At 54.5% G+C, this 16,629-nt stretch overlaps 3 protein-coding genes across 3 annotated transcripts in view; all 3 read left to right on the top strand.

Moving 5' to 3' along the window:
• Positions 1-224: 224 nt before the first annotated feature.
• Positions 225-5,225, top strand: VOLCADRAFT_103834 (uncharacterized protein; the record flags this gene model as incomplete). The annotated part of the gene is made up of 10 exons (XM_002948318.1): positions 225-683; positions 750-789; positions 958-1,080; positions 1,189-1,219; positions 1,655-1,826; positions 2,493-2,631; positions 3,033-3,230; positions 3,410-3,778; positions 4,268-4,489; positions 4,866-5,225. The coding sequence occupies exons 1-10, from the start codon at positions 466-468 to the stop codon at positions 5,223-5,225; spliced, it is 1,872 nt and encodes a 623-aa protein (XP_002948364.1). The 5' UTR covers positions 225-465.
• A 994-nt stretch (positions 5,226-6,219) lies between these two features.
• On the top strand, positions 6,220-12,055 carry myoD (class XI myosin heavy chain MyoD). Its single transcript, XM_002948317.1, has 11 exons — positions 6,220-6,342; positions 6,413-6,743; positions 7,111-7,370; positions 7,617-7,695; positions 7,968-8,090; positions 8,330-8,555; positions 9,500-9,615; positions 9,885-9,956; positions 10,238-10,375; positions 10,465-10,602; positions 11,311-12,055. Exons 2-11 carry the CDS (start codon positions 6,678-6,680, stop codon positions 11,341-11,343), a joined length of 1,251 nt encoding a protein of 416 aa, XP_002948363.1. The 5' UTR covers positions 6,220-6,342; positions 6,413-6,677; the 3' UTR covers positions 11,344-12,055.
• Positions 12,056-16,130: 4,075 nt separating this feature from the next.
• The window catches only part of VOLCADRAFT_88626 (uncharacterized protein), a gene marked incomplete at both ends in the record, with an annotated part of 29,895 nt that continues 29,396 nt past the window's right edge, over positions 16,131-16,629 (top strand). The window contains 2 exons of the mRNA XM_002948316.1: positions 16,131-16,211; positions 16,412-16,566. Coding sequence (XP_002948362.1) covers positions 16,131-16,211; positions 16,412-16,566 — 236 coding nt within the window. The remainder of the gene's footprint in view (positions 16,212-16,411; positions 16,567-16,629) is intronic.

The raw sequence follows: 16,629 nt of genomic DNA, 5'->3' as shown, positions 1-16,629 counted from the left end.
ACGCACGAGGGAAGATAGCCGCACCACCCAACGCACAATGGTGAAAATGCACTTCCGTGGCAGTTGCTCGTCAGCATAATGTAGTGAGAAATCAAGAGCAAGGAAACGAAGCGCCTGGATCCCAGAACTCTGGATAGAAGCGATGCGCTGCTGTACGGCTGCGCAACTATCGGGGATATTCGTCTATCCTGTAGAACGTGTAGTTCATTATGCATAAACGTGTGTGTATTAAATGGTTACGCTATAGCTTAAAAAAACGCTTAGCCGAGTGTTCTTTTTCTGTTACTCGTTGGCGCACGATTCAGCGCGGCGGCTGGGAGTTTCTTCCTCACTTGCCTACCTGTTGTATTCATCAAAATTATTTTCAACTCTTGGATTTGCTAGAACGACTGAGCAAATTGCGTTGACTCCAGTCACAACGTTCGGCAACTAATATGTTACCTCATCCCGTATGGACATGCTCAAATGCTAATAGATGCCATACCTCTAGCGCATGCAGTTATGGTCCTTCTACGGTTGGCATGTACAGTCCGCAACACAGGGCAAACAGCAGTCCGCCCGTGCGCCGCACGTCGAGGGCACGCAGCCAACGATTATCATTTCATGGTCGGGCGCCCATGTCAGTACTTAGTACACATGTCACTCATGAGGATTCTGAACCTCTTTTGCAAGTCAAGCGTCAGGTCAGTCTTCACGACCCAAAACAGGTTCGCTTGCGCAATTCTGTAGGATTGGTTGCGTTTTCGCAGGCCAGTCCTCTTCGGCTCCTGTGTAATGCACCCGTGGGAGGTGATCCGCGCCTCCTCCTATTTCATTCCTTCACACGTTTCTTCCTTTTTTCCCCCTATCCCTTTTTCCACCATACTTCCATGGCAGACATCAGCCCCACGGCCACGGCTGCAGCGCGCTAATCCGCCAGCACCGCCATACCATCGGGAACCGCATCAACCTTTGCAGCCGCAGCAGCTCCCTGTAGCGGTCGCAGGTGGCCCACGGGTCGGTGCCGCGGCTTCGCAGCCCTGGACGGCGGTTCAGGCAAAGGATGCGGTCGGCTCGGCAGGGCCATGGCACAGCACTAAGGTGCTTGCCCCTGCAGGTGCAAGTCGCCAGGCGTCTGGACAGCAGCAACAAGCACCTCTCCCGCCGCCGCAGCAAGGCTGTGTCGCAGTTGGGGCCGCCTCCCCACAGTCCCGCCACACGGGTTTTCCGTTGCGTACTGGTAAGAACAGAGCACGGAGGTCCTCGCGTGCTGCACAGCCAGCCAGTGCTGGAGGGGAAGGGAGGGGGACGTTTTCCAGTGCTGGCAGTGCTGCCTATGCCGGTGGCTAGCCGTGCGCGGGCAGTGGCGCCGTCGCCGTTGCTACAAAGGGTGCTGGCAGCTGAGTTTCGACGCGACTTGCGACGACCCGATCGTTGCTCACCGTGCCCACGGTTGGCAGGAGAGCCTCTACGCGGCACGCGCATCCAGGCAACATGCGTGCACCTTTTCGCGCCTTCATGCCAATGTTCTCTAGCATGAAAAAACACGCGTGTCGGTGGTTCCCCAGCGCTGCGAAACCGCTTGCCACTGCCATCAGCCTCGCGCATTTCCCATCTTTCTTCTCGTATGCACAACCACGCGTCCCGTCCACACAACCCCAAACCTGCATTGCAGGACTCGCGCTGACGTGGCTAGGGACAAACTCGGGCACCCCTACCTTGGAGCGCAACGTGAGCTGTACACTTGTACGGCTGCCCGGTGCCGTACAGATGGTGGACTGCGGCGAAGGCACGCACCGTCAGCTGCTGTCACTGGAGGGCTCTTTGGATCTGGCGGAGATTGACGGGTGAGAGCGCTAAATGCACGGAACGAAGCGCGGGAGGATGACTTCGCGAACCCAGGCATTACCTGAGCGCGAGGGCGACCTGGGGAAGGGGGCCCTGGGGTTTCGATAGCTAAGCTCTCGTAAGCACAAGTTTCCCGTCCCTCGTCTGTAGATGGTGGTTGTTGAGTGTTGCCTTCGCCCCGCCCCGCCCAGCGCCATGTCATAAAGCTTGGAAAAGGAAGCATGAGTTGGCATGAGAGTTTGAAAGAGTAGAGGCAGAAGCGGGCGTTGCAGTTGGCACGTGCGCGAGTGCGCAGAACCTGCTCGATTAGGTGGGCTGGATGCCGGGTATTGGCATGGGGTATATTATCATAAAGGGCTTCACAGCGGGTGCGAAAAAGTGTCCCGGGGCTGGCCTGAGCTACGTGGCGGCGCGGCGAAGCCCAAGTAGTTGGTGGAGGGATGGGAGGTGTGGGAGATAAGGGGCCAGTGACCGCTTGAGCAGAAGTGCGAGTTTCGTTGGGGAAGGTACTATGTAGTGTGCCGGCACCAGTTATTGCCGGGTGAGTCTGGGGTCAGCTCCGCCGTGTCCAGGGACTAGGAATGCTAGGTCAAGCAGTACCGCCTGCATCAAGTACTGCATCCAGTGTTAGCGCTGGGTACCGCTGTGGTAATTGCCGTACCCAGGATCTTCATCACGCATCTCCATGGTGACCATTGCTTCGGCCTGCCGGCGGCTCTAGCAGTGCTGGATCGGGCCAAGGCGGCGGGACAAACCGACCCAGCACGGCAGCGGCATCACGTGTACGGCCCGCCGGGACTGGCGGTGAGCTGTTTGCGGATGAATACTTTGATGGGCGAATGGATGGGTGGACTGGCGAGTAGGAAGCCGGGATGGCGTTCTTGTTGCGCCACCTGGGGAACGGACGGAGCTGGGAAACCGCCAGCTTTCGGGAGGAGGGCTAACATGGGGAAGGGAGGGAGGGAGTTCCAACCCCGATCTCCATCCTTTAAGATCTAACCCAAACCATGGATGTTGACATGCTCGAGACGTGCTCGATTCGCGCACAAACTTCCTTATATCTCCCGACGTCGACTTCACGATACTCGCCTGGTGCCCTCCCTTTCCTTTCGCCCTCCTTTTCCTTTGGTTGGCGGTACGCGGGCACAACACAGGAGCTCGTGCGTGTATCCATACTTTCTACGGGCCTTTCCCGGCGGCTGCAGCTGCCAGTACTGATTTCGGAGCTGGTCTGCTCGCCCGCCGCGGCGCACCCACCACAGCCGCTGGCGCAGGCGTTAGGGCAGCAGCGGCGGCGGCGCAACGGCGATGAGCGCGACTGCCATGGTGCTGGTGACAGTGGCGTGGAGGTGTCACTGCAGCGAATAGCTGCTCGGCGGGTGCTGGATGCGCCGGAGCTGGCGGTACGGCGGGGACGCGTTGGGAGGGAGAGGCAGAGGTGGTGACATATTGCGTGTGGGATACGGCCGAGTGCAATTTATTATACCAGTGGCTTGAATGGGGTTGAAGTTTTCCGGGCCCGACCCACTTTGCCCCCATACCCCTCCCGCTCGTCGTTTGTTGACCTTACTCATGTGTGCAGGCTGCCGTACAGGCCGTACAGTCCCGCGTCGCGGCCCTGGAAGAGATCTGGTCTCCACTGCCGCGCTACCAGCCGTACGGTCAGCACGGCCGCAATAGCGGATCGCAAAATGTCTTAGATAGCGAGGTTTTAGAGCTGACGAGCAGCGCCGATGAGGACGCGGACGAAGCTGATGGTGGTGGCGGTGCTGGTGGCGGTGCTGGTGGTGGAGCGCCGTTTCGTTTTGTCGCTGCCGAGGGCCTTTTTTGGGAGCTGCCAGGCTGTGCAGGGTTCCGTGTGCGGGCGGCGCAGCTGCAGCATCGGGTGCCTTGTTGGGGCTACGTATTCGTGGAGGGGCGGCCGTATGAGGAGGGAATGCGGCGGAGGAAGGTGGGCGGGGAGTGGGACTGAGGGGCTGGATGGGCACGTGGGGTGCTGAACCTGACACAGACAGTGGACTTGTCCGCCCACCGCCACCCACTTGCGTTGTGTTACTTGCGTTGCGTATGGGGGACGGCAGTGTGTGGGACAGCCGTTCCCATACCTGGGTTCCCCTGCGGCATCATTCAGTTTTCTACAGGGCACATTGGCACCTCGGCACGCACGTCCTCTCTGTCGCATTGCGCACCCCTTCATCCCTCGGTTCTCATGGCCAAGTCTCAAATGTCCACTCCTCGTCTTGCCCTCCGACGGCAAGGCTCATCACTCCTCCAGCCCCCGCTTGGGTAAGTGCGCAATCTTTCACCGCGGGACCAGCGGCCCGTCTTGCTTCTGGCGCACACATTCGCCAATGTGCTCAACCAGACCAATGTGTCGCTTCAGTCACTGAATTTCAATGCCCTGACCGACGGTTGTGGCTGATGTCCGGCGCATATGCAGGTGGTGGTGCTGGGCGACACGGTCTCCTCACGGCCCATCGCGCCGCTGGCCGCGGGCTGCGATGTAATGTCGCATGAGGCTACCTTTGCGCGCGGCATGGAGGCCAAGGCGCGCATCGCGCAGCATAGCACGGGCTGGATGGCTGGCGCTTTCGCGGCCGCGGTGGGCGCGCGCAGCCTGGTGCTGACACACTTCAGCGCACGATACCGCGAGGGACCGAGGGTAAGCGTCGCAACTAGGTGTGTTGGCCCTTGAAGTGCAGGGGAAGGCGTGCGGACGTCAAAGAAAGGGAGATGCGGGGAGATCATGGGGAGCGCCGTTTGTACTAGGTTCCCGGCCATAGTGCGCCTGATAAAACCCACCCACGTGAAATATCTAAATCCCACAATTCCAATCCACATTTGCGATCCCTTTTCGCGTGCCGCCCGTTTTCGTGCATGATATCTCACCGGTATGTAGCTCTTATTTTAGGGACCTAAATAAGGTCCCTAAGCCACGGAACACCTCCCCCTTTTCTCCTGTTTTGCAATGGCGTTCTAGGTTTTAGCCATGGTTTATTCCCGGATCCTGTTTTCCACAATCGTATGCCGTATGCCAGGATGTGGACCTGAGTCGCTCCTCCAGGGCCTCGGGACAGCAGGAGGCCGAGCAGCAGTCTTGGGCCGTAGCGGGGCTCCTCAAGGAGGCTGCCGCCACGTATGGTCGGCCCAACCACCTTTTCGCTGCTTCGGACTTCTACACGCACCACGTTCCGCCGCGGCCGCTGGCGGCGTCGGCAGCCGGCCTACGGGGCACCGTAGCGGGCGGGGATACGGAGGGGTTGGGCGAAGGCTCAGACGGGGAGACGGCAAGCCGGGAGGTTGCGACAGGGCCCCGTGGGAGGGTGGGCCCGAGCGGGGGCCATGTGGCGCGAGGGCGGATCTTGAGGAGGGCAGTTAGTGAGGGCCGAAGCGCTTGACCCGCATTGACCTGGAAGTCAAAGCCCACAGGCATCTGCTGGACCCCGTGCTATGTGTTGATGTGGTGCGCCATGCTGTGTTACGGCCATTTCATACCAAGATAACAACTACTTCAACGATAACATGGGCTGACGGGACACGGATAAGCCAAAATGATTCCTATAGTTAACAAGAGTCTAGCCAGATTGCAACACAGCCGGGGGGTCCTGAATAGATTCGAATAGAAGGAGATTGCCAAAAGCCGAAGCTGTGAGCAGAAGGCTAGCAATCCCGCGAAACTATTCGTAACGTTTCATCTTAAGCTTGGTCGTAAGCCTGGCGAAGTTGACGACGGACGACCTCAGAAGTACGGCAGTCCAGCGGCTTCAATGCCCAGCCTGCCAGGGTTGAGAACAAACCGATATGCTATCTAACTTTAAACCTTATACAATCTTGAAGCTTGACATATAGGTATTGTCAAAAAAAAAACAACCCTGCACTTCGGTATCCACCTAAACAACTGAGCTGTCGACATCGGAGCCAAGGCAAGTACGATGATGTTGATTTAGTGCGGATTACATTTGCTAGCTTCCAGAGTTGTAAGCTGCTTACTCCTGCCACCCGGCGTGCAGCCATGCCCTCGAGACTGCCATCACCTCCATCAAGCATGGAAAAAACACGCTCACGGCGACCTCTTGCGGTGATCACCAATCTAAGTCCTAATTGTGGAGTGCAGCAGGTGCGCCGAGGAGCCATCGTTCAAGTGTCTTGGCTGCGGCTTGGGCTCTTGTTCAATTGTTAACGGGCGTGCTGTGTACATGTAAATATTTCAAGAGTAATTTAAAAATGTGTGTGCACCTATTGTCGGAGCTGCAAAGCACAGCAAAGCAGCACCGGTGCGTGCATAGCATGCACACCACGAGAGAGTTGCAACTTAGATGTACCGTGCAATCATGAGCTGATGTTTGCTTGCCCTCCTATAACTTATCTTATTAGTAATTCTTTGGTTCGTGGCCATAACGCGCGAGGCATCCTCAGAACGGTACAAAGCACAAGCCGGAAGTTATGTGGCAGATGCTCGTCAGCAACACGAAGGTTATTAGCCACCTCAAAGACGATAGGGAGGTCCTACTGCAGGTGCGGACATGGTGGCGGCGGGGCAGATTATGTGGGTCTAAGATCCACAGGTTGTGGTAATTATGTGCAGCCGTGCTTACCCTCGCGCTTTATGGCCCTGCGTCCGTATCTGTGTCGGCGTCTGCTCCCATTCCATAAGCTAAGTACATGCCGACACTCAGCAGCGTAAGCAACAACTGATGCACCCACTCTAAATTCTTACGGCAGCATTGGCCCCAACCGGTTCACAGGATCTTCAAGTTTTGCAGGCAGAGTGTAATTCCTTGCGCGAGGCAGATAGTTTGAAGACAATCGAGCTCAAGGAGGCATACGAGCGCATCGCACAGCTCGAAAGGATGTGTGATGAGCTATCGTCTGGCCTCCACAGGGCTTTCGTCCAGCACGCCGAGACCATCAAAAACGTGCGTTGGGTGACTGTTAATACTTAGCTAGGGAAAGAGGACAACCGGGGGTTACCAAAAGGGGGACTTCTTATGACTGCTGATTGAGTGCACGTGAGGGCGAATGGATTGTTACACGGCAGCTGCTGCGCGCATAACCCCGATTTCGGTGTTCGAGAGAGAACCCATATGAGAAACTATCAAGACGTCTTGCACTATAACGAAGGCTCTGGCCTACATCGACTAGCCTGCAGTTGTCACGCTCTTTCTGATTCTTAATGTACCGTGGGTGGATTGCTAAGAAAGGTAGGATGGTAACGGTAACGGTAAATCACAGGGACGTTTCGTGTGCTATTAATAAATACGCCTCTCCTGGGCTTCTTCCCAGGTGCAGGTGCTGGAAGCTCAGCAACATGAGACGTGCAACCCGACTGTGAGCGGACGGAGCACCTCGATCGATTTGGGTGGTCGCGAAAGCCCGAAGAGCATCTCGGATATGACAGAGGCGGATGCAGACCGGCTTCTGGTCACTCTTAAGGCACTGCTGCTCACGCCTAGCAGCAGCGGACAGCGGACAGTAGATGGGTCAAGACTCGCGGGGATCCGCTTCCACAGGAGGCTGCCCACGGCTGCAATCCTCGTGTTCAGGTAAGGAGTCCCATCTAGTAGGGACAGGATCTTATTACGAAACGGGAAGCTCATAAGGGGGGCCATTTTAGGGGCTTGGAGGACGGGACTGCTGTGGCTTTACAGTATCATGTCATCGCAGCGGATGGCACGCGAAAGCGATTACTAGCATGCCTGGTGTATCGAGTGGCGTGGGCTGGTTACGGTTTGTCGTAGACCTGCCTCCACTCGGAGCATCCACACGCCTGCTTGCCTGCCTGCGTGGAGGTACTGCCTTCTCTTCCGTGCCTTTCAGGCGAGCCGAACAGCGATCTTCGATCAACTCGCGGCCGTCATCTCGCAGCAGGTGAGTGCTCATCATGCCGACGCCGTTTTTATTGTGCTCGGCATGATTACAGTGTTGCTGGAATGCGGCGAAAGTGTTACATCCTTAAGAGAGGAGAAAGCGCACTCTATTTAACGCCATTCTTCAATCCTCTTGTGGATGCACGTCCACATCAACATCACAGTATCGTTGGCATGTCTATGCTACAACCCATCGTTTCAGCATGGAGAAACGACCCTCCACTGTCAACAGCCCCAACCTGTTCGGCTTTCCCCGTCCTGTATCGATAACAGGTTAACTGGGGCCAAAGCGACAACGAATGCCTGGCCTACTGGCTGTCCAACACCGTGGTGCTGCACATACTCTTTAAGGACGTCAGACGCGCCTCCAGCCACGTGGACGAGGCAAACACTGACGTGCGTGACTGTGAGGGGTGGGGTTCTCTCTAGGGCATCTTGCGCCGGGGTTGCACATCGAGTCGCACTGCGATTGAGCTGTATCCCCACCTGTTGACCGACTTCATTGGGATTTCTCGCCACCTCTACACAGCCCTGGGCATGCGCACCTCAGTGGTATGTGTATTGTGTGTGCCTCGTCTCAAGCCCCTGCCTTGGATAGCTAGCACGTACACCTACGCTTTTGACGGTCATCTTAGGATTGGATGTCACTTCCCTGTGTCCGGTCACAAAAAAATTCGTCCTATTGGCTCAAGCAGCTCGTGGCCAAGTATCCAGCTCTGCTATTCAAGCATCAGCTGGCTGTCATCGTGGAGACCACATTTTCCTTGTTGCGTGCGAACGTGCGCAAGGAGATTTCCCTAATTTTGGAGGACTGTATCTTAACGCCCAAGGCGTCATCTGGCAGCACGGTTGCCCGCACCGGTACGTTATTCGTAGTGGCGCCGACGAGGTCCCATTTGCGCGTGTGTTCACTTGCACACATGTCTAAAAAGCCGTTATCTATGGCTGTGATCGCACCGGACGGCCCAGCTTTCCAGAAGGGTCCGAGTCCGTCCCCGGCTGGTTGGTGGCGATGCGCAATGATTGCATAGCCCGAGATGTGCTGAAGTATCCTGAGTATATATTCTGGCTGATGCTGACGCGATGGCATCAGCTCGCAAGGTCCTTTCCTGGAAAGGAAGGATTTAACAAGGTTTAACCAATTGGTATATATCAAGTATGGGTTGGAATTCTAATCCCTTTGGGCAAAGGGAGGCCAATCGCACATCTATGGATATGACAGATACGGTATCGGCATTGTCTCCAGGCTCGAATTGCGGGTATTGAAGTTCCATGGGCTATGAGGGCATTGGCAGCACCCTCAACATAGGCAGGTAGATCCGTTCCATAGCTGTGAAGAAGTGGTGCACCCACATTACAGGCGGGATGCTGAGATGTGAGGTGGCAGGCCTCATCCGGTCCTGGTTCGGATATCGTTAAGGATGTCTCCCCCTGGATGGGGATAAATACAGTATCCTGGATCCTGGATGTGTACCCTGGCTGATGCTGGCCTGTACCATCAACGCGCGAATCCTTTTCTGATAAGAAAGGGTGCCGAAAGGTGGGTTGTATTAGTTTCATCTATCGCCAATCACATGCTGGAGGACGACCTTTTGAGGGAGGTGGACAGGGGCCGCAGAACACAGTAGTGGTGGCTGATTGGCCAGCCGTCTTAACTAACGCCCTTTTAACAAGCGCCGGGGTTGCTGATCCTGGAGTAACTTTCCGTTACACACGCCTTGGGAGAGTCCACGCTTGCTGTGTAGACGTCTTTGCAGCATGGGAACCATGTGTGCCATGTACCCGGGCGCGTGGCTTGCATGTAGGTGCCACCGTGGCGCAGCAAGCGGACCCGTCCAAGGCCTGGACGGAACTTCTGCGCGTGCTGGACACGTTGCTGGGTGTGGCCGAGGCCAATTACGTGGCCCAGGTGCTGGTGGAGGTGAGTCCAGGAAGCAAGGAGTTGAGCAAGGGGTTGGGCCCCCCACCGCACGTCCCTAGGCAGTGACAAACTTCATTGCATTTCCTATAAATGTTCTTCCGCATATTTCTGGATTTACCTGCTTTGCATTTTTCGAATTGCTGTATGTGAAGGAACTGTTCAAGGAGCTCTTCCAGTACGTAAACATGCGGCTTTGCAATCAACTGCTATTGCGGCGTGAGTGCTGCTCCTTCAGCAACGGCGAACATATCATGATGGGGCTAAAACAGGTGGCAGACTGGACCCGGGAGCGGTGTCCGAAAATCGCGGGCTCGTTAGAGGAGTTCGAGCACCTGAGACAGGTGCGGGCGTAGCGTATGGCGATGGTATCAACTCCTCCTGAACCAGACGGGCCGCCTGGCTAAGGTACCAGTCTTTCATTAGCCGATTGGAGTGACTGCTGCAAAGGATATGGGCTCTGCAATGTTGGCAAGATGGGGCGTCTTCTTGGCAACACATAGCACGCATTTTGATCCGCAGAAGTTCACAAGGATTCCCATTGATGTGCAAGATGCACAGCCCACCATGAAAAAGGTTGTAAGCCTTGCCAACTCGCTTGGCGCGCAAATCCAATCGCTCACAGGCGGCAACTTTCCTCCTGCTGACTGACAAGCAAAGCAGGAGCCTAGAGGAGATTACCAAACTCTACCCACGGCTGTCCATCCAGCAGCTCTACCGCCTCTCCTACTTCTACCTGGACGACAAAGGGGAAACCCAGACGGTAAGTGCATTCCGTGCCTCGGCTTGCGCCAGCTGATACATTGACGACTGCTCTAAGGCGCCGTTCCAGCACATCTGCCCCTCGCGTAGGTTTCCCCCCGGGTGCTGCACCACATGCAACAGGTCATGGAGGACTCGAACATCATTCCATGCCCGGGACTGCTTCAAGTCGAGAACCTCTGCCTTCCCTTCCAGACGATCAAGCTGCTGTCGAGCTTAGACAACAAGGTGCGGAACAAGAAGATGCGGAATTTAGCAGCGCGTGTAATTTACTATCAACGGGTCAGCGTTTTCGGTGAAACAGAAACCCTAAAACCCCAAGTAATTGCGGTCGAGCTTAAATAACCGTAATACTTCAGACTTACGGCATAATATACGGTGCCATTTGGGGCATCCTTACGGTCAAAAGCGTAATATTGCCTTAACAAAAGCGTCCGCACCATGACCACCAAATGCCATCCAGCCGAAGCTCGAACGCTCATCCGGACGCTCATTTAACTTCTCGCCAGTTAAATCTCTCTAGCTGCAGTTCGACGTTTTCATAACGACGGCAGGCTTCATGGGTTGCTAGTCGGCCCATGTTCACGCCTCATTAGCGACTGGGAGAAGGAACTCGAAGGAGTCGACATTTCTCAACTTGCAAAGGGAATTCTGGGTTGCCCGAAATCGTCATGGAATACCGGGGGGTGCCTAATCGTGATGGTTCGTTATGGTAGCTCATTTATATAACCTAGGCTACCGTAAAACCACGTTGCTTTAAGCTTTACGTTGGCGTCATTTCGTGTTGTGTGTAGTTTCCAGCCCGAAGCGAGGCGTGCCACTATTGGATGCCGCCCACCACCAGGCGTGCTTTTATGGGCCATGCACATGCAGCATCCAGAGTGCTTATCTTCCTGTGTTACTGCTAAGGCATCCTGTACAATTGTCCTTTTGCAGGACCTCTACGTTAACCTGCACGCTTCCGGCTAAGGAGTGGGGACGGCTACTTGTCCTTCGCCATCCTGCAGGAGGTGCTGCAGGATGGCGTACAGCCATGAATGGATGGCGTACCACCAATGCCGTTGTGTGTAGTCCCTAGTGCACGAAATCTGATTGCATCACCATATTCCAGGTGAAGAAATGGAGTCAGGGGCCAACCCATAATATGTCGTACCAGCAGATGCCACGACCAGCTGTAGGGTAGTAGTGAGACGTGGTGAAGCACTCCACCAGCAATGCACGTGACTCTTCACGTCATAAGTAACGGCATTCGTGGTGCGTGGACGGGCAGCTGCAAAATACTCAAGCTACGCTCTGTACATACTTTAGGTGCTTGCAAGGACTGCTGAATTAGCACGTGCTTCACATCTAGGAGTACCTCGTGAATTCACTGCTGTTATTAAGATCTAAACTGTTTGTGACCGGGCATTATGGCCTTTATGGCATTCGTTTTCATGGCATGGTCGATGACTATGGCGTACCTATTCCCCCATTATGCCGTATATAAGTGACACGGTTGCACATGTCTGTGTTTTGTGGAACTGCTACTTTCGCATGCGCATTTCGCCTTCGCGTATGACCATCCGCTCACGCTGGTGGATTGGCAACTTTGCATTGTATTTTTGGTAACACGAAAAGTGTGTCTCTGTGTGTTACATGGTCGTTGGGGTGTGTACCCCGTACCTGCAAACCGTCCAATACGAGCTGAGGGCCCAAGGGCTGCCAGATCGCCTATAAGCAACATCCTACCTCGCATTTCAGACAAAGCAAGTGATAAAGGAGACTAACGACCAAAGGGAACGATAGAGTTGCTGTGGGACCACATACATTCTAGCATCTTCGCCAAACATTTAGGTTCCCACTTCATGATGTCCTTCATATGCTCAAAGCGTGGGAAATCCATGTCAGATCTGATTTCGCTGTACACCGGACAGCCCAGCAAGACGTGCTTCTCGACTCCAATATGGCTATCAGTGCTGCAGCAGGGGCATACCCGCTCCTCCCTAGGTACATAACACCGTCCCTTACATTGTCTGTTCGCCGCCAATGCCCAACAGCAAAGCCTAAATTGCATAATTTTACTATTCGCTGAACGCGGGATAAATGTTGTGGTATGCTTGAGCACCTCTTGCCTGCTTGCTCAGCCGCCAGACCCATCCAATGCTTAATTATTTCGCCATGTGGATTCCCGGTTGCTTACCGCCTGACGGATACACGCCTGGCTGGACATCTACACGCGTATGCTTCCAACCGCTCATCAACCGATCCTTGAACTCCGATACCACACTTTCCAGCAATGGCCTAGAAAACGGAGGACTAGTGAACCCCACCCGCCCCCTACGAGGTTGGACATAGCCTCTACGATCTCCCGTCACAAAACTTGGTGTGCCACAGACCCACACTGTAAACGGACACGGTTCCAAAACCTCACAATCTGCTTGAAAACGTGTTTGTGTAGAGGTAGCCGTGACAATTCAGCAAACAGGAGGCGGTGCGCTGGTCTGGCAGCTCGCACAAGTTGCCGCATGAATGATGCCTGGAGCTACACCGCTCCATCCTACAGACATGCCTCGAAGGGCCCCTCCGCAAAGTGACTTGCATCACTCCGCCTCCTGAGCCTGTCGAAGACTTCAGCCAACATTAACGGTCCCCACATTTGACAACCGTACAACAGTATTGCACGTACCCGCGTATCAAAACACCTCATCCTCACATCCGGGGTGAATAACTTTAGCTATCCGATTTTGTACTCAGCGTGAACATAGCTGCCCTAGCTGTGTTGTACAACTATTGGCAGCAGGCATGTGTTATATCATGAGTTTTGCAGGGAAGAACCGATCGGTGGATGCAGATTCCGTGATATACCCGTGATACCACTGCATGAAATGGCCGTTATGGCCCATACACTAACCCCAGATATTGTGCACCCTCCTAAGTCGGTACGGCTTCACCAGCCAGCCTGAGCTCACTACACGATGCCAAAAACACCAAAAATGTGATTTGCAAAAGGCCTATTAGTGGCAGGATTGCATGGCAGTGGCTTGCGGGTTTCTCTGAGCGCGAGGGTTTCACTTTCTTTTTTGTTGTTGTTACATGGTCGTGGGTGCGTTCCCCGTACCTGCAAACCACCCTAGTACGAGCCGAGGCTCAAGGGCTGCCAAATCGCCTATAAGCACCATCCTACCTCGCACTTCCAACGAGACAAGTGATGAAGTATACTAACGACCAAAGGGAACGATAGAGTTGCGGTGAGACCATATGCGTTCCAGCATCCTTGCCAGGCGTTCAGGTTCCCACTTCATAGCGTCCTTCATATGTTCGAAGCGTGGAAAGCCCATATCAGATCTGATTTCGTCGTACACCGGACAGTCCAGCAAAATGTGTTTCTCATCCTCGATGTGGCTATCAGTGCCGCAGCAAGCGCATACTCGCTCCTCCCTAGGTATATAACGCCGTCCCTTACGCGCTCTGTTAGCCGCCAGTGCCCAACAGCAAAGCCTAAACTGCATAAGCTTGCGATTCGCCGAACGTGGGATAAACATTGTGATGTGCGGGAGCACCTCCTTCCTGCCCGCTTGCTCGGCCGCCAGACCCATCCAATGCTTATACTTCGCCATGTGGATTCCTGGTTGCTTGCCGTCTGACGGATACACGTCAGGCTGGACATCTAAACGCGTATGCTTCCAACCACTCACTAATCGGTCCTTGAACTCCAAAATCGCACGTTCTGGCATTGGCCTGTTCATCAGCCACTCCACTCGTTCGTCTACCTCGTGTAGCCCTTGCGGGGCCTCTTTCCATACGTCGTGCCCCAAAAAACATAGAAAATGGAGGAGTAGTGTCCCCCATCCGGGCCCTTCGGGGTTGGAGAGGGATTCTGCGACGTCCTGTCGCAAAACTTGGTATGCCACAGACCCACGCTGTAAACGGACATGGTTCCAAAACCTCACAACCTGCTTGAGAACGTGGTAGTGTAGGGGTAGCTGCGATAGCTCTGCGAACAGGAAGCGGTGTGTTGGTCTGGCAGCTCCTACAATTTGCCGCATGAAAGATATCTGAAGCTGCACTGCTCTGTCCTTTAAGCATGCCTCGAAGGGCCCCTCTGCAAGGTTATTCGCATCACTCCGCTTTCTGAGCCTGTCCGAGACCTCAGCTAGCATAAACGGCCCCCACGCTTGACAACCATACAACAGTATTGCTCGTACCTGCGTATCGAAACACCTCATCCTCACATCTGGGGCGAACAACTTTAGCTTATCTAATTTTGCACTCAACGCGAACATAGCTGCTCTAGCTGTGTCATACAACTGCTGACGGCAGGCCCAGAATTGCCGTTCCGGCCCATGCACTAACCCCAGATATCGTGCGCTATCCTTAGCCGGTATGGCCTCTCCAGCCAGCCTCTCACTTTCTGGCATCTGTCCTTCCCAGTCGCGTTAATTATCCGCCGCCCCTGCTGCTGCCTCAGCTCTCTGTCTTGGTTACTTCGCGCAGGGCAGAAATATGGAGCCTTGCTCGTGTGTGGCCGGCGTCGCTTCTTCATTAACAGGTCCATGCCCATAACTTTATGTTACCTATGCATGTTTCTTTCCGGTTCTTGGCGCAACGGATAGAGGACAGAAAAAAACAATAAAACAAACAAAAGACATAAACTTTCAATTATCAGTCCATGGGGGCCCCGGCTTTGACGGACAGGAGGGTTGCAAAGGGTCCCATCCCACAAAATCCTGGGGTTGGGTACTGGTCAGCCATCCCCCCATCCTTTGGCAGGGGCAACCGTCCCCCATCCCCATCTTAGGGCCGGTGCTAATCCCACCCCTCTGACAGGGTTCTCATCATCATGCTAAAGCTGGGGCCCCCAATCCCATGCTGCCAGCGAGGGTCCGATCCCCATTCCCTTCGTCCAGGGTCATCCCCATCCTGCAGCTGTGTTCACATCCAAAAGCTGTCAGCGCCCCATCCCTTGAGCTGGTGCCACAACCCTCATCCTGAAATGCCAGCTGCAAACCTTATCCTTAGACAGGTGCTGTAAACCTAATCCTGTAGCATGTCTCATCCTCCTTAAGTCGGTTGTAACTCTTAACCAGGCTGGGCTGGCCAGAAAGTATAAAAGTCCCGTACATTACACATAGAACAACCATAAAATTTCGCAGAGGATTGCACACATGCACAGCACTGTGCGATCTATACGGCAGTTGCACACCACTGTACGGCAGCTATGCTTGACCTCGCACATTACAGCTCTATAGCGAGTTCTGGGCCGTCCCCAAGAGCGGGCCACCACCCACATTCAGATGCGTATGTTAGTGTGAGCAGTGTTGGCAAGCTCGCTCACGCACTGCTGAGACCGTGTTACTTGCCAAGCACCAAGTACCAGCAGGAGGCGCCACAAACCAAATTGGGACACATGCACCCTGATACTGTCACGCATGCTGGGCCATTAGCCTTATGCACATTAGCAAAATTGATGTGATCAAGCATTATACTCGACCATTCATATGTACAATTGGCACCCCTCTCGATCCAGTCTATTTTGTTTGTAAGAAGGGTTCAGCTCCCTCGCGATCGGTGTCTCCCTGAGTACTTTTTGCCTGGTGTTAGTTACAATGGTGCAGGAATTGGGAACTTTCCCAATCGAATCTGGTTCGAAACTCGCTGTGCAAACTGCCGAGCTTTGTTACAGTGTTGGTATCGAAGACCAACCGGTCAAAGAGACCTCGGAGTCAAGTACTCCCACCGCTTCCGCACCCTTTACAAACATTTCTTATCTAATCTACATGGCGAGCCCAGCAAGGAACCCGCTCCGCGCACGGTCTTCGGACGCTGATCAGGCGTCAGAACATTACCAATTACACCAGGTGAGTCCGACTAGGGCACAGAGGCCCATACACTTAAACCAGGCAGAATATGACAAGTACGTGAGGTGCGCCCAGCGTAAGGGCATCATGCTGCCTTTGCGACGGTTTGAAATCGTAAGACAGCTCTGCGCGAGCAGGAACACCACACCGTCCTTGTAGGGACTGCGGAATACACACAAATCTTCTGGTCTTGTTCACAGTGTCCCAAACTCTGTTTTGGAAAACTCCCACTTTGTTTAGCGCAAACCGCAAACAGCTCGACGATCTTTCATTATCTTTACATTATCTCCTCTGTTATGGCATATTTTGGCGCATACGACGGCGCCGCGGACGGCCGTGGCCATGGCCGGACAAGGTAAGAATGGGGTTGGACTGCGTCTGACTGCGGAGCCGCACAGTGCGCCTTTGGCTCACTCCA

The sequence above is a fragment of the Volvox carteri genome (genome assembly GCF_000143455.1).
Source record: "Volvox carteri f. nagariensis unplaced genomic scaffold VOLCAscaffold_9, whole genome shotgun sequence".
Classification (NCBI taxonomy): Eukaryota; Viridiplantae; Chlorophyta; class Chlorophyceae; order Chlamydomonadales; family Volvocaceae; genus Volvox; species Volvox carteri.
This window is presented reverse-complemented; position numbering and strand designations above follow the sequence as displayed.